This window comes from Chrysemys picta, chromosome 5 (genome assembly GCF_011386835.1).
Source record: "Chrysemys picta bellii isolate R12L10 chromosome 5, ASM1138683v2, whole genome shotgun sequence".
Taxonomy (NCBI): Eukaryota; Metazoa; Chordata; order Testudines; family Emydidae; genus Chrysemys; species Chrysemys picta.
Genome location: NC_088795.1, coordinates 26,264,786 through 26,289,870, shown reverse-complemented (window position 1 = coordinate 26,289,870; position 25,085 = coordinate 26,264,786). Strand labels below are relative to the sequence as shown.

General features: G+C 38.9%; 1 protein-coding gene across 50 annotated transcripts in view; it reads right to left on the bottom strand.

Moving 5' to 3' along the window:
• Positions 1 to 25,085, bottom strand: part of MAPK10 (mitogen-activated protein kinase 10) — a 317,031-nt gene that overhangs the window by 44,025 nt on the left and 247,921 nt on the right. For 35 of the 50 annotated variants that reach the window (XM_065597550.1, XM_065597549.1, XM_065597569.1 and 32 more), the window contains one exon: positions 24,308 to 24,379. In XM_065597550.1, coding sequence (XP_065453622.1) covers positions 24,308 to 24,379 — 72 coding nt within the window. Of the gene's footprint in view, positions 1 to 12,680; positions 12,753 to 24,307; positions 24,380 to 25,085 lie in introns of all 50 variants that reach the window. The other 15 variants (XM_065597578.1, XM_065597556.1, XM_065597583.1 and 12 more) reach the window with 1 other exon arrangement.

Genomic DNA, 25,085 nt, shown 5'->3' with positions numbered 1-25,085 from the left:
CCACAGAGAGGACTAAAGTTAGCAAAAGATGAAAGACAAACCCTGGGCAATCCCACTGAGAGTGGGAAAGGGGAAGAAGGGCAATTACTTATAATCTCCTAAATGGTGTTGTGTGTATGCCGTAACTTCCAGCATGGCTCTCATTTTCGTGGTCAGTTAATTGCTTTTGTTTATGTCATCTTGGAACCTCATCTACCATAGAACTCAGGAGTACTATTTCCAAACTTCTGAGAAGCTTTGGGGACAGAAATAGGTCTCCTACCAACTAAATCACTGAATGTTCAAAGTAATGCAGCCACACCCCCAAAATCAATATAATTATCTAAGTTACATCATCATGAGGTACCGTCTTGCCTGTTTTTAACTTCTCTTACAAGTTCAAGGTTTGCTTGTTTTTTATATGAATGATTGCTCTTTGTCTGCATCTTACTTCTGGACTAATGCTAGGCAAATTCTACAAAAAATTATTTGTAAACATTTGGTTAAGTAAAAATAATAATTATAGTTTGAAAAAATTCAATAGCCCTTTTACTTTGCTTCCTGTGAGCATTCAGATAATGAAACCTTTGTTGATAAACATTTTAATGGAAAGAGAATGTATTGCAAATACATATTCATGCCAGTTTTCACATAAGCATTCACACTGGCCAGCTAGAAAGCTCTTTGTAAGTTTGGGAGTCATTCACATTAAGGGACATTTCCTGTTTGTTCATTATTCAAAATCATTGCTACATGCAAAAAATATTTCAGCTCATCAATTATTTGTGAACTATTCACTCACCTTTCATAAGCTACTATTCTCCTTGTGGACTGGAGAGTTATCACATAGTACTGGTTCTGTTCTTTGACTTGATGATTCCCAAACTCATAAGAGAACTTTCACAATAACTGCTGAACACTTAACACGTCTAATTTATACTTTTAGGAGTTGGATTTTGTGTTGGTCAATTGATTTTATAGCCTTGCCAAAAATGAAGCTAAATTAGTAGGTGAACCGAAAGGCTTCTCCTGGAAAGATAACATAATTTAGAGGGAGACCCTGCTGAAATACCTAGGTACAGGAGTTGCTTTGAAGATGACACATTGTAGGTATATACCACACAACAAAACAATTAATCCATACATTAAGTGTCCAAAAAATCATATCAGGCGATGGAGGCAAAGGAAAGAAAATCTTTTCCAGGCATATTTTCATTTGGGGGAGCAACACCAGATTTGCCGATAAAACTTTGCCTTTTTTGTGTACATTTACTTAAATATATTTGGCAAAATAAGGTGTAACAAAACTACTACTACTAAGTATAATCACCACAGCCAGAGGTTATGGGTCTATTCCAGGCATGGGTGGGTGAGGTTCTGTGTCCTGAGATGTGCATAATGATCCCTTCCGGTCTTTAAAGTCTCTGACTACATGAGATGAACTGAAGTGGGTGTGATTTTCGTTTTGCAAAATTCAACCCTACAACCAGTGGCAGTTCACATTCAGGTGGCCATTTGCCCAAAGTTGCAAAATCCAGAAGAGAGAAATCACAAAAGTTACTATGAAGAATATGGTCTAGCATAGGTGGAGATGAACTTTTCAGAAACAGACCTCTAAGTATAGATGCTATCAAATGAAATTTATCATGGAGCAGAATATGTCCTCAATTGAACAATCCATTTTACATGAGAAAACCGAGCCTCTTAAATTAATTCTGCCATCATAACCTACAAAACAAAGTATTCTAGCCCTGGGGTGAAGCCATTGTAGGCAGCTATGCCTACTCAAGCTGGAATAAATCTCACCATAATTAAAACAGTATGCAAATTAAATTAGAATTGATTGGGAATTTTATGATAAATTTTTTCCATCTGAAAATGTCAATTCATCAAAATTGAAACTGTTCCTAGGAAAGGTTTGGTTTTGATAAATTGCTTGATTAGAAATATTTTTGGAAAAATAATCATTTTCAAAGTGAAGTTTCATTTTTCGGTTCAAAATGACATTTCATTTTTTAAAATAGTTAATTTATAGTAAAACCGGTTTAAAGGCTTAAAAAATGTTGAATCTCAAATGAAGTATTTTGAAATTACTGAAATAAAAATGTTTCAGCTGACCCAATCTGGATTTTTTAAATACGATTTTTATCCTGATTCATGATAGGAAAAATTTAAAATTTTTGAAATTTCATAGGATGGAAAACCTGTTTCTTGCCCTGCTCTAATAAATACAGCAGAGGCCAATATACTGGACTCATGACATAGAGAGGGGAGGCATTGCTGTCCAGTTATTGGAACAGGAGACCAGGAGTCAAAACACGAGTTCTACTTCCATTCCCACCACAGTCTTACTATATGAACTTGAACCACCTACTTCAGTTCTTCGTACTTCAATTTACCCATCTGTAACTTGATTGCAGGAGTGCAGTGAGGCTTAATGAATTGTTTTAAAAAATTAATCCAAAAAACTGAGCTCCTCATATGAAAAGGGCTTTCTACATGTAAAGTACTGCTATTACTAAATGTAATAAACAATTTTTAATACTTATCTTTTAAATCCATAACAATGTACTGATTAGGAGTTGTTTTTGTAGTGGATATAATATCAATCAGATACCTAGTATGCAAATGACAACATCAAACATTGCAAACTTCACGTTTTCACAAGGAAACCCCTTAAAGAGTTGCTGATGCTTCATGGGAAAACAATTACTTGGGAAAGGTGCATGAATAGGGTTTTTGTTCCTTAAGATTTCCTTCTGGTTGTCTTCCACTTGACTAAATCTATGACTTGTGTCATCATAGCATAGGATCAGGATTTCAAAGGAGAAATACATAGCAGAAACGATGAGTTCTGTAAAACAATGAAGCTGCTTTTATAGACAAGTCCCTAGTAAGAAAAGTACAGAAGAAAAATGAGTTCAGATTGCTGCTTGCTTTACTAACCCTAGTATATTTTAGTTCTACTGTTACTTCTTTCTATTTACTTGCACTTAGCTTGTCCATTACTTTCCAAAAGTCAAATGCATGACAGGGTACAGTCATGATACAGTCGCATATTGGTCAGGCAGTAGCACCCCATTTCAGTGTCTGGTTTTGTAGAGTTATTGGGTCAAATTTATCCATGGTGAACTTTCTGGTGTAATTCCTGTGATGGTACCTCCCATATGGCTTTATGGAAATATGCATATGAATGTATGTGTATGTGTATATATATAACACATAACCAGAATGTGTTTTATACTACATATGCCATGTAACATATCTCTGTAAAGATTATGATCTACTGAATATATTAATCCTATTTGTATGCATGTATCATTTTTGTATTCGAAGTTATGAATATTGGCTGCATACCTGTTTGAGTCTAAGTAGGCTGTAGTGAAGCAGTTGGTCAGCTTCCTGAGAAAATACTATTCTCAGTAAGTGCCCAATCCGGAAACACTTAAGCCAACAATGAACTTGGAGACACCAAAACACATCTGGGCTTTCCCTGGAATGTGGCTTGGCTGGTAAGGAACTCAGTCATGCATGGACATGTGACTTGCCCAGGTGACTCCAAAACTCCATCTTGGAGCTGGACTTTGCATAGGAGAGGGGAGGGGGTCTCCACCCACAAAAAGAAAATCTATTTAAGCCCGTAGGAGACCCCTCCATTTTGTCTTCAGCTGGCTAAAGAGAGAGCCTCTCCACCCCCGAGGATACTTGAAAGAAACTGGAACAAAGGACAGTGTGCAAGGGGTGTGAGTGATTGCTGGATCCAGGCTAAAAGGAGATTAGTCTGTAAAAGGGAGCATTCTGGAACTGGTGAGGATCTTATCTGTATTCAGTTTGATTAGACATAGATTTGTGCATTTTATTTTATTTTGCTTGGTGACTTACTTTGTTCTGTCTGTTACTATTTGGAACCACTTAAATCCTACTTTCTGTATTTAATACAATCACTTTTTACTTATTAATTAACTCAGAGTATGTATTAATACCTGGGGGAGCAAACAACTGTGCATATTTCTCTATCAGTGTTATAGAGAGTGAACAATTTATGAGTTTACCCTGTATAAGCTTTATACAGGGTAAAATGATTTATTTGGGTTTAGACCCCATTGGGAGTTGGGCATCTGAGTGTTGAAGACAGGAACACTTCTGTTAGCTGTTTTCAGGTAAACCTGCAGCTTTGGGGCAAGAAATTCAGACCCTGGGTCTTTGTTGGAGCAGACAGGAGTGTCTGGCTCAGCAAGACAGGGTGCTGGGGCCCCGAGCTGGCAGGGAAGGCAGGGGTAGAAGTAGTCTTGACACATCAGGTGGCAACTCCCAAGGGGGGTTCTGTGATCCAACCGGTCACAACTCCATTGGCATAAATGGCTTTACACCAGGGAAAAATGTCTCATCCTAGATACCTTTCCACCCCAATGCTGATTGGAGATCAGTGACAAATACCCAGAGGGGAAATGGCACACTTGTAAACAGTGGTCAAATGCGCAGTGACACAACATCTAGATATTCAGAGCTTGGAAAACCACTTGCTTACTTGCCACTGCAGAGACAAAAAGCTTTCCCTGGCCAATGTGCAGAAACAATGTCCTCAATGCTGCAAAATATAAATTTTAATTTAAAAAAAATGTCTAAGTCTGAGCCCTAGATGCATATGTAGTGGTCAAAAACAGAGATGATGTGAATGGTGGCTAAGTTGCATGTCGGTAAATGGAAGTATGTGAGTGTGAGTGTAACTTGCATGGCAACAGAAATGAGGTGAATGGAGTGGCATCAGGAAACATTACCACCATGATGATATACGTGGATTTAAGGTGGAGTAGGCTTCCCCTGGGCTCAATAAGGAAGGCTCAATAACTTTCATTAGTTTTGGGTAGTAGACAGGGAATAATGATTTAGTTAATAAAGAGGGGGAGCAATTCATATTTTAGGATAAAGGCAGGGTCCAGATGTGTATATTACAATGTGTTTATGGTTTCAGGTACATTAATTATAATGCCTGCTTGGTCTTTGGCAGCAATTCAGAGCTTTGGATAGACTTCTGGTGTATGGTGTCTGATAGCACAAACAATTAATTAGATGTCAGGTAAGTGACGTAGCCCATTCTAACACAGCAGCATCATCCACAGATGTCAAGCACCAGAAAGACGATAAAGAGGGCAATTCATAACCAGAAGGCATGCTGTTTGTTCTTGAGCTCCACAGGGGCAGGATGGGGAGCTCTAGCACCCCCAACAGTAAAGATGTAAGTTAAACCACCCATGAACACAACATATCCTGCTGTAATGAAGAAAGATCTTTCCGTTCATATGGTTGTTCTGAGGGGCATGTGAGAGCTGATCCAGACAGGCTAGGGGACACAGATCTGAGTTGTCTATCTGCCAAGAAACTTGCCATCGATCCAAAATATTGTCCCACATGACATGTTGTTGCCGTGCCTTAGAAAGATCATGAGAGGCTCAACTATTTCAGAAAAGGGACATCTTTGACTTTAACTAGTATTTTTTAATGGGGCTTTCCAATGAAATTGTGAATTAAGCGCTCTTGATACGTAGCTGCACATAGTAATGCAGCCAGGGCCCTGACTTCTCACCTAATTGCCAGGAAAATAGTGCCAGCCAGGAGCAGAAGGTTAGAAACTGGAGTTGTCCAGCTCACACCAGTAATGGTACAAAGGCAGAGTTGATCATTAAGTCCAATATCCACAATGACGACTGGAGATCCATGCTCCCAACACAGTATTTGGTAGGTGCAATAATAAGGGCATTGGTAGATGTCCATAAGGTTGCAGCACTACTGCCCCATGAGTTGACAACAAGCCTGTGGAGGTGTGCAAATCTTGGCTTGATTTTATCGTGTCTTCTTGATGCGTTTTTGACAGGACAGAGTGTGGTCAAGCTTTATCCCCAGATAAATAGGGTACACTTCAAAAATGATTGGCTAATTGCTCAAAAGGACCTACAGCTGTTGATGAGCTCAGATGGCAAGATGGAAACAAGATGATACTGTCTTTAGTGCGTGCAGTTTAAGACACCACTTCAAAAAAAGTTCTAGGCCAAGGTGTCAAAGTCCGATGACAGGCAGAATTCCAGCGCCTCAAAGCTTCTTCTAGCTATTTCAAGCCAGATGTCAATGTTGTACACAAACTTAGTTGCCAAGGTTGTTGACAGGTCAGGTGCGTGTGTGTCGTGCACATGCATGCCTTCAACCTGGCATCCTCCATTAACCCCCGAGGGAGAGTGGGGAAAGACCAATCCTGATGACTTGGCCTTTGGCACTCTGACAATCTTATAGCTGAATATAGAGGGAATCTCTGCCCCATGCTTGATATTCTTCAGCAGCTAGCCAACAGTATGATCATGGATGTTTTAATGCTTCAAGAAACCCATTCCACCAAGGACTCTCAATTACAGATCAAGGATTACCAGATTGCAACTGCCACTTCTCATTGACAGATTTGAATTTTTATCTATGTGAAACCTGGACATAAGTTTCAAGGATGTGGACACTCTGAGGAAGGCAATATCATCTCCTGGCACCTCAAACTTGAAAATGGCATAAAACAGATGAATATTTACCTCACCTCTTTTGAATAGTGGCGACACCATCTGCTCCCTCTTGTTCCACATCCTGCAGTGGAGTGCTGAGACCTCAATTCCCCTCGCAGGAATGCCAGCCACATCACTGATTCCTCTGATGTCAAAACACTTCTTGACTGGGCAAGTGTTGCCAATCTATCCTGGCTTTATGACCCAAAGAGGTCTTGTCCTTTCCACTCAGCCCATTGGGGTACTGGGGTACTTGTGTTTGCCTCTGTAGACATCCATTTTCCATCCCTTAGCATATACTTGGAAATGTCCCACAGCATCAGCATCACTCCCTTTTAATGGTGATAGCAGTGGCAGAAGAAGTGAACACATGCAAGATATGGACCTTTCAGCGTGTCAACGGGGACCGCTTCAGAGAAGAAACAGACAGACTCCTCATACACAGGAAGTCATGGCATATGGGTGATGATGTGATTCTGGCTTACAAAGTCTTGTATGAGACTTTGCTAAGTGCAATTAGAAAGTTAATTGCATGTGGTTTTCATAGGACATATATCACCGGCTTGGATGGTGTTTGTGACAACCACTATCAAAAAGTCAGATAGTTTGCTTCACCTGAGGGGACAAAACAGGCTGCTAATACTCTAAGGGACTGTCTTAGTGTTAAGAGGCAGAAAAGGTGACCCACACATGTTGAAAGTCTGGATTTCATGCACTCAAGTCGTAGGACTTGGGACCTTTTCGTTGCCATTGGGCAGAAGAGACCCCAACATGCCCTACATATGTTTCAGCAAATGCCATGGAAAGTCACCTTGCGGGCAACGACTTACCAGTAATTACAAACAGAGATCCTGATCATAAGGTATCATCTGTTCTCAGAAACTTGAGTCAACCCCCACAGCTGACTCCAGCTTACACCACCCATTCACTAGGGAGGAATTGGAATCAGTGACTTCTTTCTTAAAACCTTAAAAGGTTGCTAGGCTTGACAACATCCAATTTCTTATTTATACTATGACAACTTTTGTCATTCTAAGGGCCAGATCCTCAACTGGTGAAAATTATCATAGCTTTATTGAAGTCAATGACATTTTATGTCAACTGAGGCTCTTACCCAGGTAGTATAAAGGGCCCTTAAAATAGGTGTAAATATACTTTGCTGCAGAAGCATAAAGTGGACTTAATGTAAATAAGAATGAGGCTCACTATGTCTAGGGCTACGGCTATTTGGTTCTTGCTCACATGATCAGGGTCTAATAGATCACCATATGCGAGGTCGGGAAAGAATATTCCACAGCTCAGATTGGTAGTGACCTTGGGGTTTTCTCAACTTCTGCAGTGTGGGGGTGCAGGTCACTTGCTATGGTTATCTGGGTATATCTCACTTAATCAATTCCCTGCATCGCAGGTGCCTCACGCATTGGTGCATCTCAGTCTCCCCTATTGTCTACCTATGGCACATAACAGTCTAGTCTCCTGCAAGCTGTAATACTTGGTCATTGAGTTTAGTACACAGATGCTGAGTTGTGTTGCTGGCTGTGATATACAGGAAGTCAGACTACATGATCTGGTGGTCCCTTCTGGCCTTAAACTGTATGAGAAGACTTGATCCAAAATTAAATACATTACATGGAATGGTGTGACTTAGGATCACTATCATATCACAGATATATGGGCATAAAAGACATTAAGGCCACTTACATATTCCATTGCTGCTCAACAACAGAGTAAAACTATGCACATATATGGATTTAGCAGACGGACTTCCAAAAGTCCTTATCACAATCTTCTTCATCAAGAGTTCTTCAGCAAAATATCGCCACCAAAACCTCAAGGGCAACATGTGTGCAGGATGGAAGCTTAGCAGGGGAAGAGCGCAAAGTTAACATCATTTGGGTGAGGGTTTATCTTGAGAGTGGATTCTTAAATTGGAATTTCCAAAATTTCCAACCCTTTTTTTAAACAGTAACATTCTCTTAAGAGTTTTTTTGCCATTACTAGTCAGTAAATAATCACATCCTTATCCTGAGATTAAAATATCTATTTTCCTAAACAATAAAAATCTATATCAGGAAAATACCTTAATATAAAATATTATTGCAAAGTTAAAATCGCACAATTAAGCCCTGACCAAGGCAGGAAATTCAGAAGTTAAGGTTGAATGTGTAACCTTTAGCGCCGTCTCTTGGGGCACATATGAATAATGATACTTGGCTCAATCTTCCTTACATAACTCAAAGGAGTATTTCCATTGAAGCCAACTGTGAGAAAGGTGAGCAGAGTTTGTTCCACAGTTTTTAACCCAGATTTCACTCAAACACTTCAGTGGGATTACCTACTTGAGTAAATTTAAGCCAGTGGAACTAATCACATATCTAAGGAGAACAGGATTTGGCCCTAAGGGAAAACATACAGTACCATTATTTCTCAAAATAACAGAATCCTTTCTACAACCGTAGACATATAATAATAATAAAAGAAAGACTGTGGTCCCATAGTCAAAGATTGACCTCAGACAAACCTCTTTAGCAGGAGCATGCTCAGAGTCAATGGAATCTTCAGGGAGTTTAGATACTAAAATTTAGGGAGTCTCTGCCAAGCACATGCAAATTGCAATTTTTCTAACTGGCCAGATAGAGGTGAATTTTTACAGAGACAAGAAAAGGCACATCTCTGAAACATAAGGCCACCCCCTGCCAAATTTCAAGTCCCTGCTAAGAGCATGGTCACCAGAATTTTTTAACACGGGCAAAACAACATATTTTTCCCTAGCCTCATTCTTGGAAATGGCTTAACTGTTTTTGCTAAAATATTCAAAAAACATTGATCCTGAAGCAGATAAATGATATGGATAATTTCAGCCCAAATGGTTAGATTTGGCAAAGTCATAAGCAACTGAAAACAAGATCTTATAATGGGAATTGTCAGTGAACCCTAATAATAGGTGGTGCTACCTATAGCCCCACCTATAATACATACATACCCACACACCCATACATTTCTGCAATAATTAAATAAACTGCATTTAATTTTCACCTTTTTACTATTTTCATCTGTGTTTTCATTTTCTCTTTCATGTGCTCTCTCATATCTAGATCTACACACCATTCCTACAGTGAAAGAGAAAACTGTTTATATGTAGGTCCTTTATAAGTACTGTTTCACTTTATCAGTAGTGATCATATGTAATGGAAAAAGGTACATTTATCTGTAAATGTGTCAACCGTCCTTCAAAATTACAGAGGACCAAGGTCTAGAATGAGCAACATTTAGTCCTGAACAAACAACAGGTTTGAAGTCCAATATCTTGTGATTCATCAGAGTAGAAATGGGAGCTTTTAAACTAGCAGCTAAACCATTAGAAATCTGAAAATCTCCTTTTCCTATAGTATAAGGCATTTGTTCTTAGCCTTGTTAGATCCTGATGTCAAACCATATGTAACATTAATTAATTATAGAAAAAACTATTCTAGGTCACTTTTTATAATTAAGAAAATGCTTAAATGCTCTGCTGAATCAGGGTCACAAAGGTTATAGACCTTATTTCCTGCTGCCATGACTCCATATTGTGTGACTCCAGTGAATTCAGAGTTCAAGAGCATAACTTGAACCAAAGAACCGAAGCATAACACATCTTGGACCTGATCTTTTAAATTTCTGATTACCCCCAATTTCCATTCACTTCATTAGATATTGTGAGTTCAGTAGCTTTCAGGGGGCACTCAGCATCTTTCAGGATCAGATCCCCTTATTCTCTGAAGGGTGATGAGAAGAGTTGGATTTGGTTGTTATGACATGCATTAGAAAAGAATGTTTTTTCCAAGAAGGATGTTCAACTGTTTGAAAGAGAATTTATAAGTTGCAGCAGAGTACCAGTGAAGAAAGTAAGGGAACTGCTGAAAAATACACGTAAGTTGCACGTAAAATGCAGTGCACATATAGCACCATAAATATATACACAAATAATGTTGCTAATATCGTTTATTATTATAGTAGCACCTAAGAGTCCTAGTCATGGACCAGAACCCCATCATGTTAAACATACGAGGAGACCATGAACTCAGTGAAGGAATAATCCCAAACGAATCAGCAGTTGCTAATGGCGGATTTCTGGGAATTATTGCTATAGTAAACTGAATTTAATACGTTAATTATAGAGGCTTTTTGTGATCTCTTATTAATAAGTATAAAGCTGCGTGAGGGAAACTCATCTCTTAACATCAATATATAGGGCATGTTCAAATAGTTTTATACCTTTTCCTGGTAGCATTTTTAATTAAATCTAACAAAGCTAAAGCGATCAGCCGAACAAACAATGGAACTACAGCACTGAGCTACAGCACTCTGAATGCTTCACCCTATCCCACAGTTTTCATAGAACCACCAGAAACACATCCTGGGCTGAATCCTTAGCTAGTGCTAACTGGAAGAGAATCTAGCCCACTCCATGCGTACAGGGTCCAAGTCCTGTTCCCATGGAAATCTAGTGGTTTTTGCCATTAATTTCAATGGGAACAGGAGCAGTCCATATTTCAGCCACGTAGTCATCAAACATATGGACTGAAATCAGAAACTACTGTATTGATGGCAGTCAAGATCAGGAAAAAAAAATCTGTTTTGTTTTTTACATATTATTTCCCCACATGAATCAAATAATTATACCCTTTAAAGATATCAATGTGAATATAGCAGGTGCATGAAAAATTCATCTAGCAAGCATGTGATAGCACAAAAAATTACAATCAGAGAGACTACAGAGCACATAGCTACATATGTGGCTACAAATGCATTAACACCTGAAGACTTCTCCCTACTCTTCCCTCTTGGTGTTTTATAAGCACAGGGTCCACATGAGAAATAAAATCTATAAACAATGGTCCAAATGGTCCTCATCGTAATTCCTTTGAGTTACATCTGAGTGAACTGAAATTTCAGACTGATACATGTTAAAATAATGAAGTATTTACTGAAGTTTGTGTAGAAATCTCAATGGAAGCTTTAATAAGAAAAAAAGGAATTCCTCGGTGTAGTAAGTGCAGAACTGTACAATGACTAAAAATCACAGACTGTTTATTGGGCCCTTATGCCCACTGATTTAAAATGAGTTTAACTATATTTGTTTGCAGTGTTGCTGTAGCTGTGATGGTCCCAAGATATGCTAGAGAGATGGCGGGTGAGGTAATATCTTTTATTGGTCACTTTTATTGGACCAACTTCTGTTGGCAAAAGAGACAAGCTTTTTAGTTTTACAGCACTCTTCTTCAGGTCTGGAAAAGGTAACCCGAGTGTCATAGCTAAATACTTTGTATTTATAATATAATTTATAATGTATTTAAACACAATGTATTTAGCTGTGACACTCTGATTACCTTTTCCAAACCTCAAGAAAAGCGCCTAGAAGCTCTAACTATACTGAATTCTACCTATAATGAAAAAACCCTACTTCCATAAAATCACATTAATTGCTTTAACAGAGAGAGAACAGGTTTATCTGCTCTAGTTTCATTTTTTAAAACCATAATGAAAATGATGTCTATTACAATGATTTAAAGCAGAGTCTTGACTCACCAAGTTAGTACAATCCAGACTACTCTCAGTTATAATAAAAAGTAAAATCCCACATTGGAAAGCATTTCCTAGTTAAATAGCATTGTGTTTCTATGTACAGTGATCACCATTAGAAAATCAACATTTACCAAAAAGTAGGATTTGAGTTATCATCTCTTCTCCCTAAACTGTGGTATCTATGATTTACCGCTCACTGATATATATTGTAAGCATTGATTTTTAATGGTATCCACTATAAAACATAACTTGAACATTAAAATATTGTCATTTATAAAAGAAAATAAGAAAAGGTAATTTGAGACATTTGATAGTGCAACATAACTAATAAACAGATGGTCACTGGCTGCTACCAGCAGAAGTGATGAACAATACATTGCATCGTGTTTGTACTTTCATGTACTATACTCACTGTGTTCTCCATGTAAGCCTTTTACTAGGAGACAAAGACATTATAGCAAGGTACAGGCTTTGCAAGGGATTTATCCCAGTTATTTAGATACATTAAATGTATATCAGCACTAGTCTATTACCAAGGGGCCTGAGGGGAAGGGATTGAAAGTACCTATAGAGACCAATGGCTGCTAGGAAGGATACGATCAGTGCCAGGAAACAACACAGCACCTTTAATCATTTCTCCCATGATGCACCCTACTGACCACATGTCAACTGAAAACAAAAATGAAATGAAGGTAAACAAGAACACAGCAACAGAACAACAAATAAATGAGAAGACAACTTATCCAATCATGCCAAGTACAGGAGCCTGCAGTTGGTACTTCAGATGCAGTGCCTGCCTTACACTCTTCTGAAAGGTATAGCTGGAGGAGCTGTGCCTGTGTATACATGTTTGATGAGAGAATAGCTGGGCTGAGAAAAACTGACTCCAGTAATTTTTTTCTCACGAAAATGAGAGACAATACTATTAAACCCTGGAAACTGAGTAAGATCCATGGCTAGCTACTATGCGTTCATGCAAGTTTGCAATTATAATTAAATAATTAATTTCATTTTTTTAAAGTTCTCATTTGCTTTCATTACTTAGGATCATACTAGTTTGCGCTGTAAATGAATGCTGGTCTTTGTATTCATTGGGGATATGCAAATCACTTCCCTTTCATCCTTTCAACTACAGGAGATCCATGCATATTTTTAAATCTGAACTGCCAACAGCCACAAAAGAAAGCTTAGTCTTGACAAAACATATCTACCTCTCATTCAGAAATGTGAATAAAATGTGTTGAGATCATTCAGTTTCAATAATGCATGCTTTGGAGTCTGTTGGCTCGCTTCTATTAAATCTCAACAAAGCAGCTAGTTCAGAATGGGTGTCCTGAGAAACTCATAAGATTTTCATTCTGCATGATAGGAAATGCTAACGTTATAATGGAAGAGCTCTGATACAAAGCACTAAGCTGACCATTCTGGACTGTAATTCAGAGCAAACCAGAGGCCCGATTCTCCTCCTGTGTATATTGATGCATCTGAATTGGTTTCAAGGAAGTTACTCATGATTTACATTGATATAAAGGATATCAGAATTAGGCCCTTGAAGTCTAATGTGTAATTAAATTGGTGCTCTCCTCCTCCCTGCTATTGCCAGTGAGGATGAGCTGTTTAACATCATACGGCAGAAACACACAAGCTAGCAAGCCTTGAAACTGAACTGCATGTGCCAACTTCTTTCTCTCTGGTATGGAATATCATAGAAAGACTGTGTGTTTGCTGTGCAGGATCTGTGTGGGGAGAGACCAATGTCATGTTGTTTGGTTTCACTCCTTCTTAAGATTCAATGCCAACTCTGATTTTGTAGCAGTGACTTAAAGTGGATTTGGTTCCTAAGGAAAACGTACTTACTGTGGAAATCTTAATCCTGACTGTATTTACGGTTCCCTGTTGTTTTACTTAGCAGATGAGAAGCTTTATCAGCATCAAAAAATGGCTACTTGCTTGGTAGCAATAAGCAAACCCAGACAAACTAATTACTGCTGCTTCCATCACAACAAGCTAAATGACATATAGAATATCAGGAAAAAATAGAGCAAACAGTTGTGTGTCCAACCATTAGTAATACATTTATTATCTTAAGAAATTTCTGTCTCATGATATTATTTTTGAAAAGTGTTAGTTAAAAATTATTTCTATGGAAAATCATCTAATGGTTTAATTGTAAACTCTTTTCATACTATAAGGCAGCAATGGAAGAATTCCTTGCATTCTACTTTACTTGTGAAGTTTTGTGAAGGAAATTCTTATAAGATTTCCAATGCCATACGGACTGGGTAAGAACCTTGGATTTGACCCAATGTCTGCGGAGAAAAGATGTGCAGTCTCTTGCTTCATTTTTCTCTTTCATAAACAGATTTAAAAATCCCTAATAAGACCCCAAATTTGTCACTGTATACGTTTAATAACAATAAGGAACTTGAGGCTAAAGACCTCATTGTTATTTATATTACAATAGTGCCCAGAAGCCCTAACTAGGAATCAACGCTCCCATGGTTCTAGGCTCCATACAACATGTAGTAGAGAGACCTAAATCTTAATCCTAAATTTAAGTTAGTCTTGTGTTAATCAAGATTAACTCCACTGAATAAAATGGAGTTACACTGGTTAAAACTGATGAGAGGAGAGAATGTCAATGTCACATTCACAAAAGGTATCCCCACTACAGTCTCAGATCCAGGAGTCCTCTGTTTATCCACAACAGGTACAGGACAGGCAGCAGCTGTGCAATCTTTCCCCACATTGCCATGCCACTGTGCCTTAGCTCTGACCTAGAGAGGAACCACTACAATGGAGAAGAGGCTGCTTTATACTCTACCTTTTCACCTCTGCCAAGATGGCCAGGTTAGTCCCATTTGTGATCGTTTCTATTTTAATGGTGCAGATACCTGTCCACTGAGAACTGGAAACAGACTGCCTTGCTTTGAATAGCTACTTGTTGTATCACTGCTGGCTGCGGGATTTCTGAGGCAAAGTGTGATGGCGTTATATAGCCCAGAATATGTAACAGCCCAAACCTATTTCACACAAATGCTGAGGTGTGAACTCTGGGAACAATCCAAGGAAGTCTGAATATACTTGTCAGTACACTAAGTTCACTTATCCAAGTCCACTTTAAAGGGGGGTTCTTCAAAGTAGTTCTACTTCTCCAACTCCTCATGCTTATTGGAGGCTATGGTCCCAGCTACAGAACTGAATCCAGCTGTTTACTTGAAACTTTCAAAGGGAAAAAACAGGACAGTCTTCAGTAGAGTGGGACTGGCTGATAGCAACTCTGGTACATCTCAAGATAGATGCCTAAGTATGTACTCACATGTTGTAATCACAACACTGTACCTGGTAGTAGTAGTTTTTTTAATACAACTTCAGAGGAAAATCATTTTAACAGTTGTAATTCTGCAGTTCTGCAATGTTGGGTCAGGTCCCACTGCACCACAGAGCCCAACTCTCTGAGCTGGAAAGGCAATGCCCTCAGGGGAGGTGGGGCATTTGATGTTTTGGTGGGAATGGGCACTTTGGTTTAGAAAATAATAAGAACCACTTCCCTGCTGCTCTCCAAACCTGAGCCCTTTTATAGGCATGAATGCAAACTCAAGCCCTTTAAAGGGCTAGCCTCACATGTCTTCCTCTCCTGCCCTTCTTGAATCTCTTCACTGGCTCCCAATCTCTTTCTTAATCAAGTTCAAACTCTTAGTCCTCAACCTCAAGGCTCCACATAGGTCTGTCCTTGCTTATATCTTTGCTTTCATTCTTTCCTGATCCCTCCACTCTGCTCACCCCTCTCCCCATAATGTACCCTTCATTCCCTTCTCCCATTCAAACCCTGTGCCTTTTTCATGCTGTCCTCTATGTCTGGAACAACATCCTACTTCCTGCAAATCAAATTAAATTACTTTGCTCTCTTCCTTCTAAACTCACTTCTCCTGAGTATCTTTCCACTACAGCCTGCTCCTTTTCTATCACCTTGCTATTTCTTTAAATATTAATAATAAACACTGAAACAAAGCATGGAAAATTTAACAAAAAAGTAATGTACAAAGTCAAAAATTACTTCTACAATCTGCTTCCCGTGTAAGATACTGATCTCCTAGCCTATGTTCCTCTCTGACTGTATAATTGCCTCTCCCTCTTATCAGTCCCTTCCCCCATGATATATTTATTGAGTTTTCTGTCTTAATTAGGATCCAATCCTACAAGATTCTCAATGCCTCCTGTGAGATATCAAGCACCTTCAACTCTCATTGAATTGAGGACCTTCAGCAGATGATAGCATTTGCTCAACACCATATAGGCTCAAACCCTTAGAGGATAAGGTCTTCTGAGCAGAAGCCATGCCTTGTTTTATGCCGTTGAAACACCATAGATTAATGGATTGCTTAGTGGCAATGATAGGGGTCAGAAAGGTTTGTGTAACTTGTTGTCTACTTCTGTTTCCTGATCTGTAAATGGAAGCAACATAATAGTGTGAGAACAGCTGTTCATCTGGTGGCTCTGGCTGGAAAGTGAAGCAGACCTACTAGAAATCCTGCAAAAAACCTGCTATTAGATTTCCAGCCCAATTCTACAGACTCAAGTGATTCAGATAGTTCATAGAAGTGTCTAAATGTTTGGATGCTTATTCAAAATGAATCTGAACTCTGAACCTTTTGAGGTTTGCCCATATTTACCTCCTATTTGCTGATCCACTGGGGCTTGAACTAAAGAGCCGCTTTTCGGACTCTAATTAATTACTGGGATTAAATTCACTCCTGGACGGAAGGCCAGCACCCGGCCTATGCACTACTCAAGAAAGTCTACAAAAGAGACCTGTGTTGGCTCTCTGGCCAGGGGTAAATAAGGCCCATTCAGCAAAGGACTCAGCACTTTCTGGAAGGTACTGAGTGTTCTCAAGCCTCGCTCAGCACCTGTCTTTGGAGGCTTCCCTAACACTACCATGACCATGACAAAATAGTTTCTTGGGATGGAAATGTGAGTTGGAGTCACTCCTATTTAAAAATGTATGTGACTCACTTAATTACTCAAGTGCCACAGGATTTGTGTGGTGTCAGATTAGATTATAGTGCATCATGTATATTTCCTATCGCATGGAAGGGATACATGACAAGACTATATAGTTTAAACATGAATAAATAAAATGTTATATCTCCAATCCATTCCTTCTATGGACTAGTGCCATCTATGAACTCCATTACCTCATTTGCAGACTGGATGCTTCCCGAACAGCACAGTGTAAACTATTCCCCAGGTGATTATATGGCGCTTTGGCTACACTAAGTCTGTGAGCAGACTGCATTTACCGCTGAGCTGAATAATTACATTCCCATCAAGCAAAGGGCTTCACACAGCTTGCTTTGATAGTTTTCCCTCAATAAATTCCTCTTAAAAATATGGTAGAAAGTTACATAAAATAAAAAAAAGTTTCAGTACACTCACCCTATAAAAATTTACACCTGCACTATAAAAATGATTATAAATTTTATCAGGTGATTTGATGCATGCAAATTTATTTTATTGGTACAGTATTAATGCTGCAGATTTCCTAACAGGTTTAGAGCTCGCTCTCTCTTTCTTTCTACATATACTATACATTCATTGATACATAGTAATTATATCTCCCCGCTCTGCAACTGAGAACTAAAAGTCTAAGGGAATTTGAGAAACACAGAAAATTTTAATTTAGAGCTTCTGAGTTTAATATTAATAATGGTGAATTCTAGCATGTACATTTGTCAGGATACCAACAAATCTAGCATAAGACCATATTCTACTTTCAGTCCTCGATTCAGCAAGGTACTTTAAAGCAGTCACCTGCTGGGAATTCAGAAAAGATTATGTTCACCTTAGTTAAACACAGTCACAGTTTTTCCACAGTAGACCTGCAAGACTAACAAAAGGCCTGATTGTGGCCCTGCCTATACAACCACACATGGGCATAAGGGGGAGAGTGTCACGCCTGACACCCTGTGTTCTCTCCAGAGCTTGGTTCCAGGCTCCGAGGGCTAAACACATTCTGTACATTCACTATTTCACCCCTGAGCTAGTGTGCAGAGATTTGGATCTGCCCCTCCAATGTGCCTACCAGCATAGCTGAGCTGACGTGGGGGGATGTAACCTAGTAAGGGGCCAGTAGTTTGTTACTCCCACCCTGAAGCAAGGAAGGAGAAGATGGCACGATTCCTTTCCTGTGCTGCTCCTGGGCCCGTGCACAGTGCACTGCGGGGCAGAGGCACACAGCCCCAGTTGAGCCCCTGGTGGAAGCTCTGGGGCAGGGGCACACGGCCCCGGCTGCAGTCCCTGGCAGAAGCTGCGGGGCTGGGGCACATGGCACCGGTTGCAGCCCCCAACGCGGGCAGGGGAGCATAGCCCTGGCTCCAGCCCCAGCCTCGGCTCCAGCCCCAGCTTCAGCTGTTGACAGCTGACCCCCAAGAAGTCACGGAGACCCAGTAAATGCATAGAATCTGTGACTGCCGTGATCTCCATGACTAAATCGTAGCCTTAGCTATGAGTCTGCAGAGATATGCATATCATGTGTACCACTGACTGTAAACTAAATATGTATGGAATATACATATATTGAGTCCAAAAAGTTAAAATAATGTTAATGGTCAAGTGTCTATATGGATGCAAATTTCACTGATGTCTATTGGAGCCAGATGACCTATCATGTGAGGAAAACACTACTGAAACTCAAACTGTCCCCACACTAACCAAAACCCCATATCCAAGCTTGTGTCTGGATACAAATTCAAACTGATGCATGCACAAGCCAACTCCGCTAATAAAAAGATAAAATCCAAACAATAAGTCAACACCCACCAAATGATCAAGTTTGAGAAGCATGCCAGCCATTTTGAAACTCTCTCCTCTTGCTAAAGTCTCATGGCTACTGATCTTTTAAACAAAAGGTGGCTTTAAAAAAGAAGAATACTACACTGAACAAATAGAAATAGAAGCAATAAATTTTGAACATGAAATTGCATCAAAGGTAAGAACAGATATAGCAGCAATAAATTTTGAACATGAAATTACATCAAAGGTAAGAACAGATAATTTCTTACACAAAAGCTTATCAGAACCTGTCATTCACGACACTAACCTCACCCACTAACAAACTGTAATTACATAAGTCTCGCTCAATAACTAAATACAGAATTTTCACTGCATCTTTCAAGAACTATAGATAGCAACTACTTTTTCTAACACACTGTATTTTTTAGATCACACTGATCACTATAATGTATGTGGTATTTTTTGTGTGTACAGTAGAACCTCAGAGTTACGAACACCAGAGTTACGAACTGACCAGTCAACCATACACCACAATCAGGAAGCTGCAGAAACCAAAGGACAAATAATAATAATAATAATAATAATACAGTATAGGACTGTGTTAAATGTGAACTACTAAAAAAAAGGGAAAACAGCATGTTTTTCTTCATAGTAAAGTTTCAAAACTGTATTAAGTCAATATCAATTGTAAATTTTTGAAAGTACAACCATATTGTTTTGTTCAGAGTTACGAACATTCAGAGTTACAAACAACCTCCATTCCCGACGTGTTCGTAACTCTGAGGTTCTACTGTATATTCCTGTAGATTAAATATAATTACGATCCATAACCAAACAGATAAATTCATCAAAGAAAAATGTTGCATAGGCCCGATTTTCAAAGACTTCACCATCTATTAACTCATTATTCTCAGTAGCACCTGCTGGATCCCGAGTAATTTGCAAAATTGGCTACTTCATTTTAGATGCTTAAATGGGATCTGAGCTCTTCTAAAAAATCTGACCACAGTTGTCAGTGCTGGTCACTTTTGAAAATCTGGGTCTCTCTAGGTTGATAGCTATATACAATAAGTCTGTTTGAACTCATGTTCCTATTATTGGTTTCAGAGTAGCAGCCGTGTTAGTCTGTATCCGCAAAAAGAACAGGAGTACTTGTGGCACCTTAGGCCTTGGCTACACTTACCCGCTAGTTCGACGGCTGGAAATCGAACTTCTGGGTTCGACTTATCGCGTCTAGTCTGGACGCGATAAGTCGAACCCGGAAGTGCTCGCCGTCGACTGCGGTACTCCAGCTCGGCGAGAGGAGTACCGTGGAGTCGACGGGGGAGCCTGCCTGCCGAGTGTGGACCAAGGTAAGTTCGAACTAAGGTATTTCGACTTCAGCTACGTTATTCACGTAGCTGAAGTTGCGTACCTTAGTTCGAATTAGGGGGGTAGTGTAGACCAAGCCTTAGAGACTAATAAATTTATTAGAGCATAAGCTTTCGTGGGCTACAGCCCACTTCTTCGGATGTATCCAAAGAAGTGGGCTGTAGTGCATGAAAGCTTATGCTCTAATAAATTTGTTAGTCTCTAAGGTGCCACAAGTACTCCTGTTCTTGTTCCTATTATTGCTATCTTCATCCTCTTTTCTCACTTAAGTCTTGTCTTAGATTGTAAGCTTTTCAAAGCTGGAACCTTGTTCTCCCACCATTCTTTTTTTCTTTTTTTAAACAGTGCCTGGTACAATATGGTCCTGAGCAATTCAATACAGTAATTCATAACTATAATAATATTTCAGCTTCAACCTTCTTCAGGAATCTCTCACACACACACGTACCCCCTCCAAACTAGAGTGATTTTCATGCCAGAAATAAACTGTGTCACTTTCCTACTGTAGAAAATAAATGTCCCTACACTGGGGGAAATAAAAAAAATCCAAGTGAGAATTAATATTTCAACAAAGAATCCTTGAAGGAATGAGTGTGGGTGTCGGTCTGTGTAATGTCAGTCTGGGTTTCAGCCCATCTTATCTCTGTAAGCTAATCTCTCATTTAAAAATAACAGAGTTCACATAATGTTTCATGTTTTGCTTCCATTACATAGTGCACAAAGTGCATTTCCTATCATTGTACTGAAATCTTATGAGATTTTGTAGACATTATTAGTCAGAGTTTGGGAACCACAAGAGGTTTCGAAGGTTCTGTCTAATTTTCGCAGCTTCCAAGAGTTCAGACTTGGCTATATCCTAAGGTCCTTCCTCTTTTTTTTTTAATTAAGTTCTTACTCAAGCAAACTCCTACTGACTTAATTAGGAGTAAGAACTGAGTAAAAACTGAACCTCAGGATTTGATTAGACACATTTTCTGAAACATTTTGGTCTGCAACTTAGGCTGGAAATATGTCAAAAGCTGGATTTCTTTCTCATGAAATCGTCTAGTTTTGGTTATTACATTTGGTAATAAATCTGGGAGTCGTATTCTCATTTTGATGCATAAATTGCATTAACACTAACTGAAGTCATGTGCATATACCCAAAGCCCTTGAGATGAGAATATTACCTTGACATCTATGTAGAATGTAGGACTTTTTGCAAAGTCACCTACAAATAGCTCATTAATAATAAACATCAATTAGTCTACAATCTGTCCTCCATGTTCTTTAATTTCCATGCAGGCTTTAATAGACTGATAGACCCAATTTGATGGTTATTCTGCTTTGGGATGCCGAGATATTTAAACCTGCCTTTTCTTCAAACTTGCCAGCAGCTCTCAATCTTCTGTGTTTATTGTGCCAGTACAATTGTGGGTTCCTGTTCCAAGCTACAAATGAGACAGCCTCATGGACCTACAGCAAACCAAATACAATAGCCATTCCCTTTAGCAATTACAAAGAAATAAAGATTTATATTTCTATATAGAGAGACCCCTTTCAGCTGCAGGACTTAATGTCATCAGAAAGGCCCTCAGGCACTGCAAGAAAAGTTTTGTCAAGAAGGCTTTCAATGAGGTTTCTGCTGCTGCATAAGTGTTTTTCAGGGACTTACTGTATCGAGAAGGTTGACTGGACCTGCCCATTCAAACAATTACCAAATAGAGCAGGAAAAAAAAGAATCTCAGACACACGCACACTCCAGCTTTTTGATACTGGAAATTCTTATTCTTCTTCTTTGGTTCAAATCGATTAACAAATAAATATCTTGGGAATGAAGTTATACACTGCATTTTTCTCCCCCAAGTCACCTGACAAAAAACTCCCTTCTGCACCCCCAAAATTAGAGTGATTAATACTGACTTTAAAAGGGTCACAATAAATTAACTTTTTTTCGTGGGGGGGGGGGCGATTTCCAATGATTTAAAACAGCAGGTCTCTCCCCCAGTTTGCCTCCGGCTTTGGGTGGAGATCCAAACAATCAACTATTTTTTTCTCATATCTTCAGATGATTTTAATGAACATTTGGATGGTGAAAGATTTTGTTTTTTTTAATATTCTCTGGCTATCCACTGAAAAAGAACAATCAGACACTAATAAGAGTGACTTTGACATGGCCAGATGAAAGCACCACAGTAAGAGTCGTGTTGAAAAAAGTTTGGGATTTGTTTTTTAAATGGATTGTTAAAAATAGGCAGAAAGACATGACTGTAGCATCCTGTTTGTTGATGAAAAAAGAGAGCTGCAATCAACCATCATATTACATTGTTCCTTTGCAATTATTTTTTTACTGTTTTCCAGTTGATTAATGAACTAAATACTGAATCTAATCTCTTGTTCATTGACTTCAGAAACATTCCCAGTGAATGCAATGGACATTGGATTGGGCCCCTAAGGTTTGATAAATAGTTGAATTAGGCATCATACCTTAAGAAAAGTCAGAGAAAACAGCAACAGAAATTGATAAAAATTGACGGTGACTCCTTAATACCATCATAAAACTGGAAATCCCACAATGATCTAAGGACACAATTTTGAAAACTGTTAGCTGCACCTTGAAGGTGCTCTACACCCTCAACTTCCATTGACTTCATTGAGTGGGGAAGATACCCAGTACTTCACAGGAAGCACTTTAACCTTTTAGGATGAGACTCCAAAATCAACTAAAATAACTCTAAACAGTGATCCAAAGTCTCTTTCTGTGTGTCTCAGGTTTTCACATTCCAGTCTACATTAATCGAGGAGAATACAGTGGCAGCCATTAATATCTTTGCTATTTTCTCCTAAGCATGTAGGAGATAATAATATCTGCAGTATTCCCTATTGAATGAGCGTGGGAGAAAATCATATGTGACTGTTGTTAAGTCCCAGTTCTGCAACTGGATTCATTTGGACACCCATGTGTTATCGATGGGGCTCCTCCCACATAAATCCAATTGCAAGATCCATATGTAACTTTGTTCAACACTACATGAATCACTTGAGATCCAGCAAAAATAATTAGTGCCTATGACCTTTTGTCTTTAAAAATAGATTTTTTGATCCAGACTAACTGCCAATGTCTTCTGATGCCAGATTTTTATGGTGTCCTTCTGCCAACCTGTCATAATTAATCCCCTTTTTTGGAAAACAGAACATGTGTTATGTTATTGCATTTTTATTCTGATGGGCACAAATACATTTCCCACACATCTCATATATCCCAGGCAGGTCCTCTGGCTTAGCCTTTGCCAAGTCAAAAGCTAAGTACACATCTCCTCTTTTGTTTTCATTTTCTAATATTACTTTCACCACCTCAGAGGTGGTAAAAAGAATATAATCCAAGCTTAGATGATCAAGACAGAGAGGGACACAGACCTCATGCAAGTGAAGGAAAGTCCATTTTAAAATTAACAGGAATCTGATTTCAGGCAAATTTGGAGATCACACCAGATATACGGTTGTTTTAAAGTAGGTAAGTCAAAAAAATTTAGAAAAAAAAATGTTGTATCGACTCAACTTTGAGCCCATACAGCATTGAGATGAATCCATATCAATGATGCATTAGCGAGCAAAAGATTATGATGTCACCACAAACATCATGAAGTTACCATTTCCAAAACAGTAAAGCAGAAAAACAGACTTACAGGATCGGATGGGTCAGGATAGGGTGTTTTGTTTTTTGTGTGAAAGGGTAATCAATAAGGAATGCTAAACATTTGTTTTCTGTATTCTTTCTTAATATGACATACACACTTTTTACATAAGACAGGAGGACTAAAGGTTTTAAAATAATAATAAAAGAAAAAGATTGGATTGAAATAATTCAGCTTGTATCTGTTTTTCCATTTTGATTTCTTTATTTTTTGTTCATTTCATGAATTGGGTTATTCCCCCTCAAAATTACTCAGACCTCGTAAATTCAACGTTTTGCTTCTATCCTTACAGTCCTGGTATATTTATTATATGTTTAAGAGGGGATGGGATGAAGGAGAGGAATAAATAAATAGGTGAAGCTGCAGCAAATGGCACAAGGATACAGTCCCTTCCTGGAAAGAGGATTTTGTGGCGAACCATTTCTCCCATAATGCATCCCACAGACCATATATCCACTAGAACAGCAGAGACAGGGAAGTGTAGAAGGGGGGGAAAAAAAGCAAAGTTAACTAAGACACTTCACTCCTAAAGGAGGGGAAAAAGAGCAGGTTGATCAGAATAGTACAGTTTTTTCTCCTCCCACCAAACGCTAAAATAAGTAAATAGATAAAAGCACCATCAGGCTCAGTAAAATTGGAAAAATATTTGAAATATCAGCATTGTCAGAGTTTTTGTTAAACTAACTGAAATAAAAATATGCACCTTTTTTCACAGGAAAACCAACAGAGGTTTGTCAATACAGTCTCTCTCTGATTCAGGCAACATGAAAAATGCACCTAGACCCAATTAACTCACAAGCAGGCTTCATGTGTTGGAAACTGATCAGCTGAAAGCATGTCTAATCTATGTTAAAACCATCCAGGGGGTTTCAGCAGAGGGCTTACTGCTATGCTTTCTAAAACACGTGAAAAAGGAAGGCATGAACTTGAAGGGGAGCTCTCTCATTTTGCCCTCATCCTGCCCCTGAGATTGTGTGGAACCCACAGGGTAAAAAGGCACAACACTAGCCAGAAAGTAAAAATAAATAGAGATGTACAGCTGTGTTGGGTCTGCAAGGACAAACTGCACTTAGTGGGTGGGAAAAATACAAAGGTTGAAAATAAAAACCCAAATCCTTACTTTAAAAAAAATAGTGATCATCTGGAATCACCTCCTACTTGG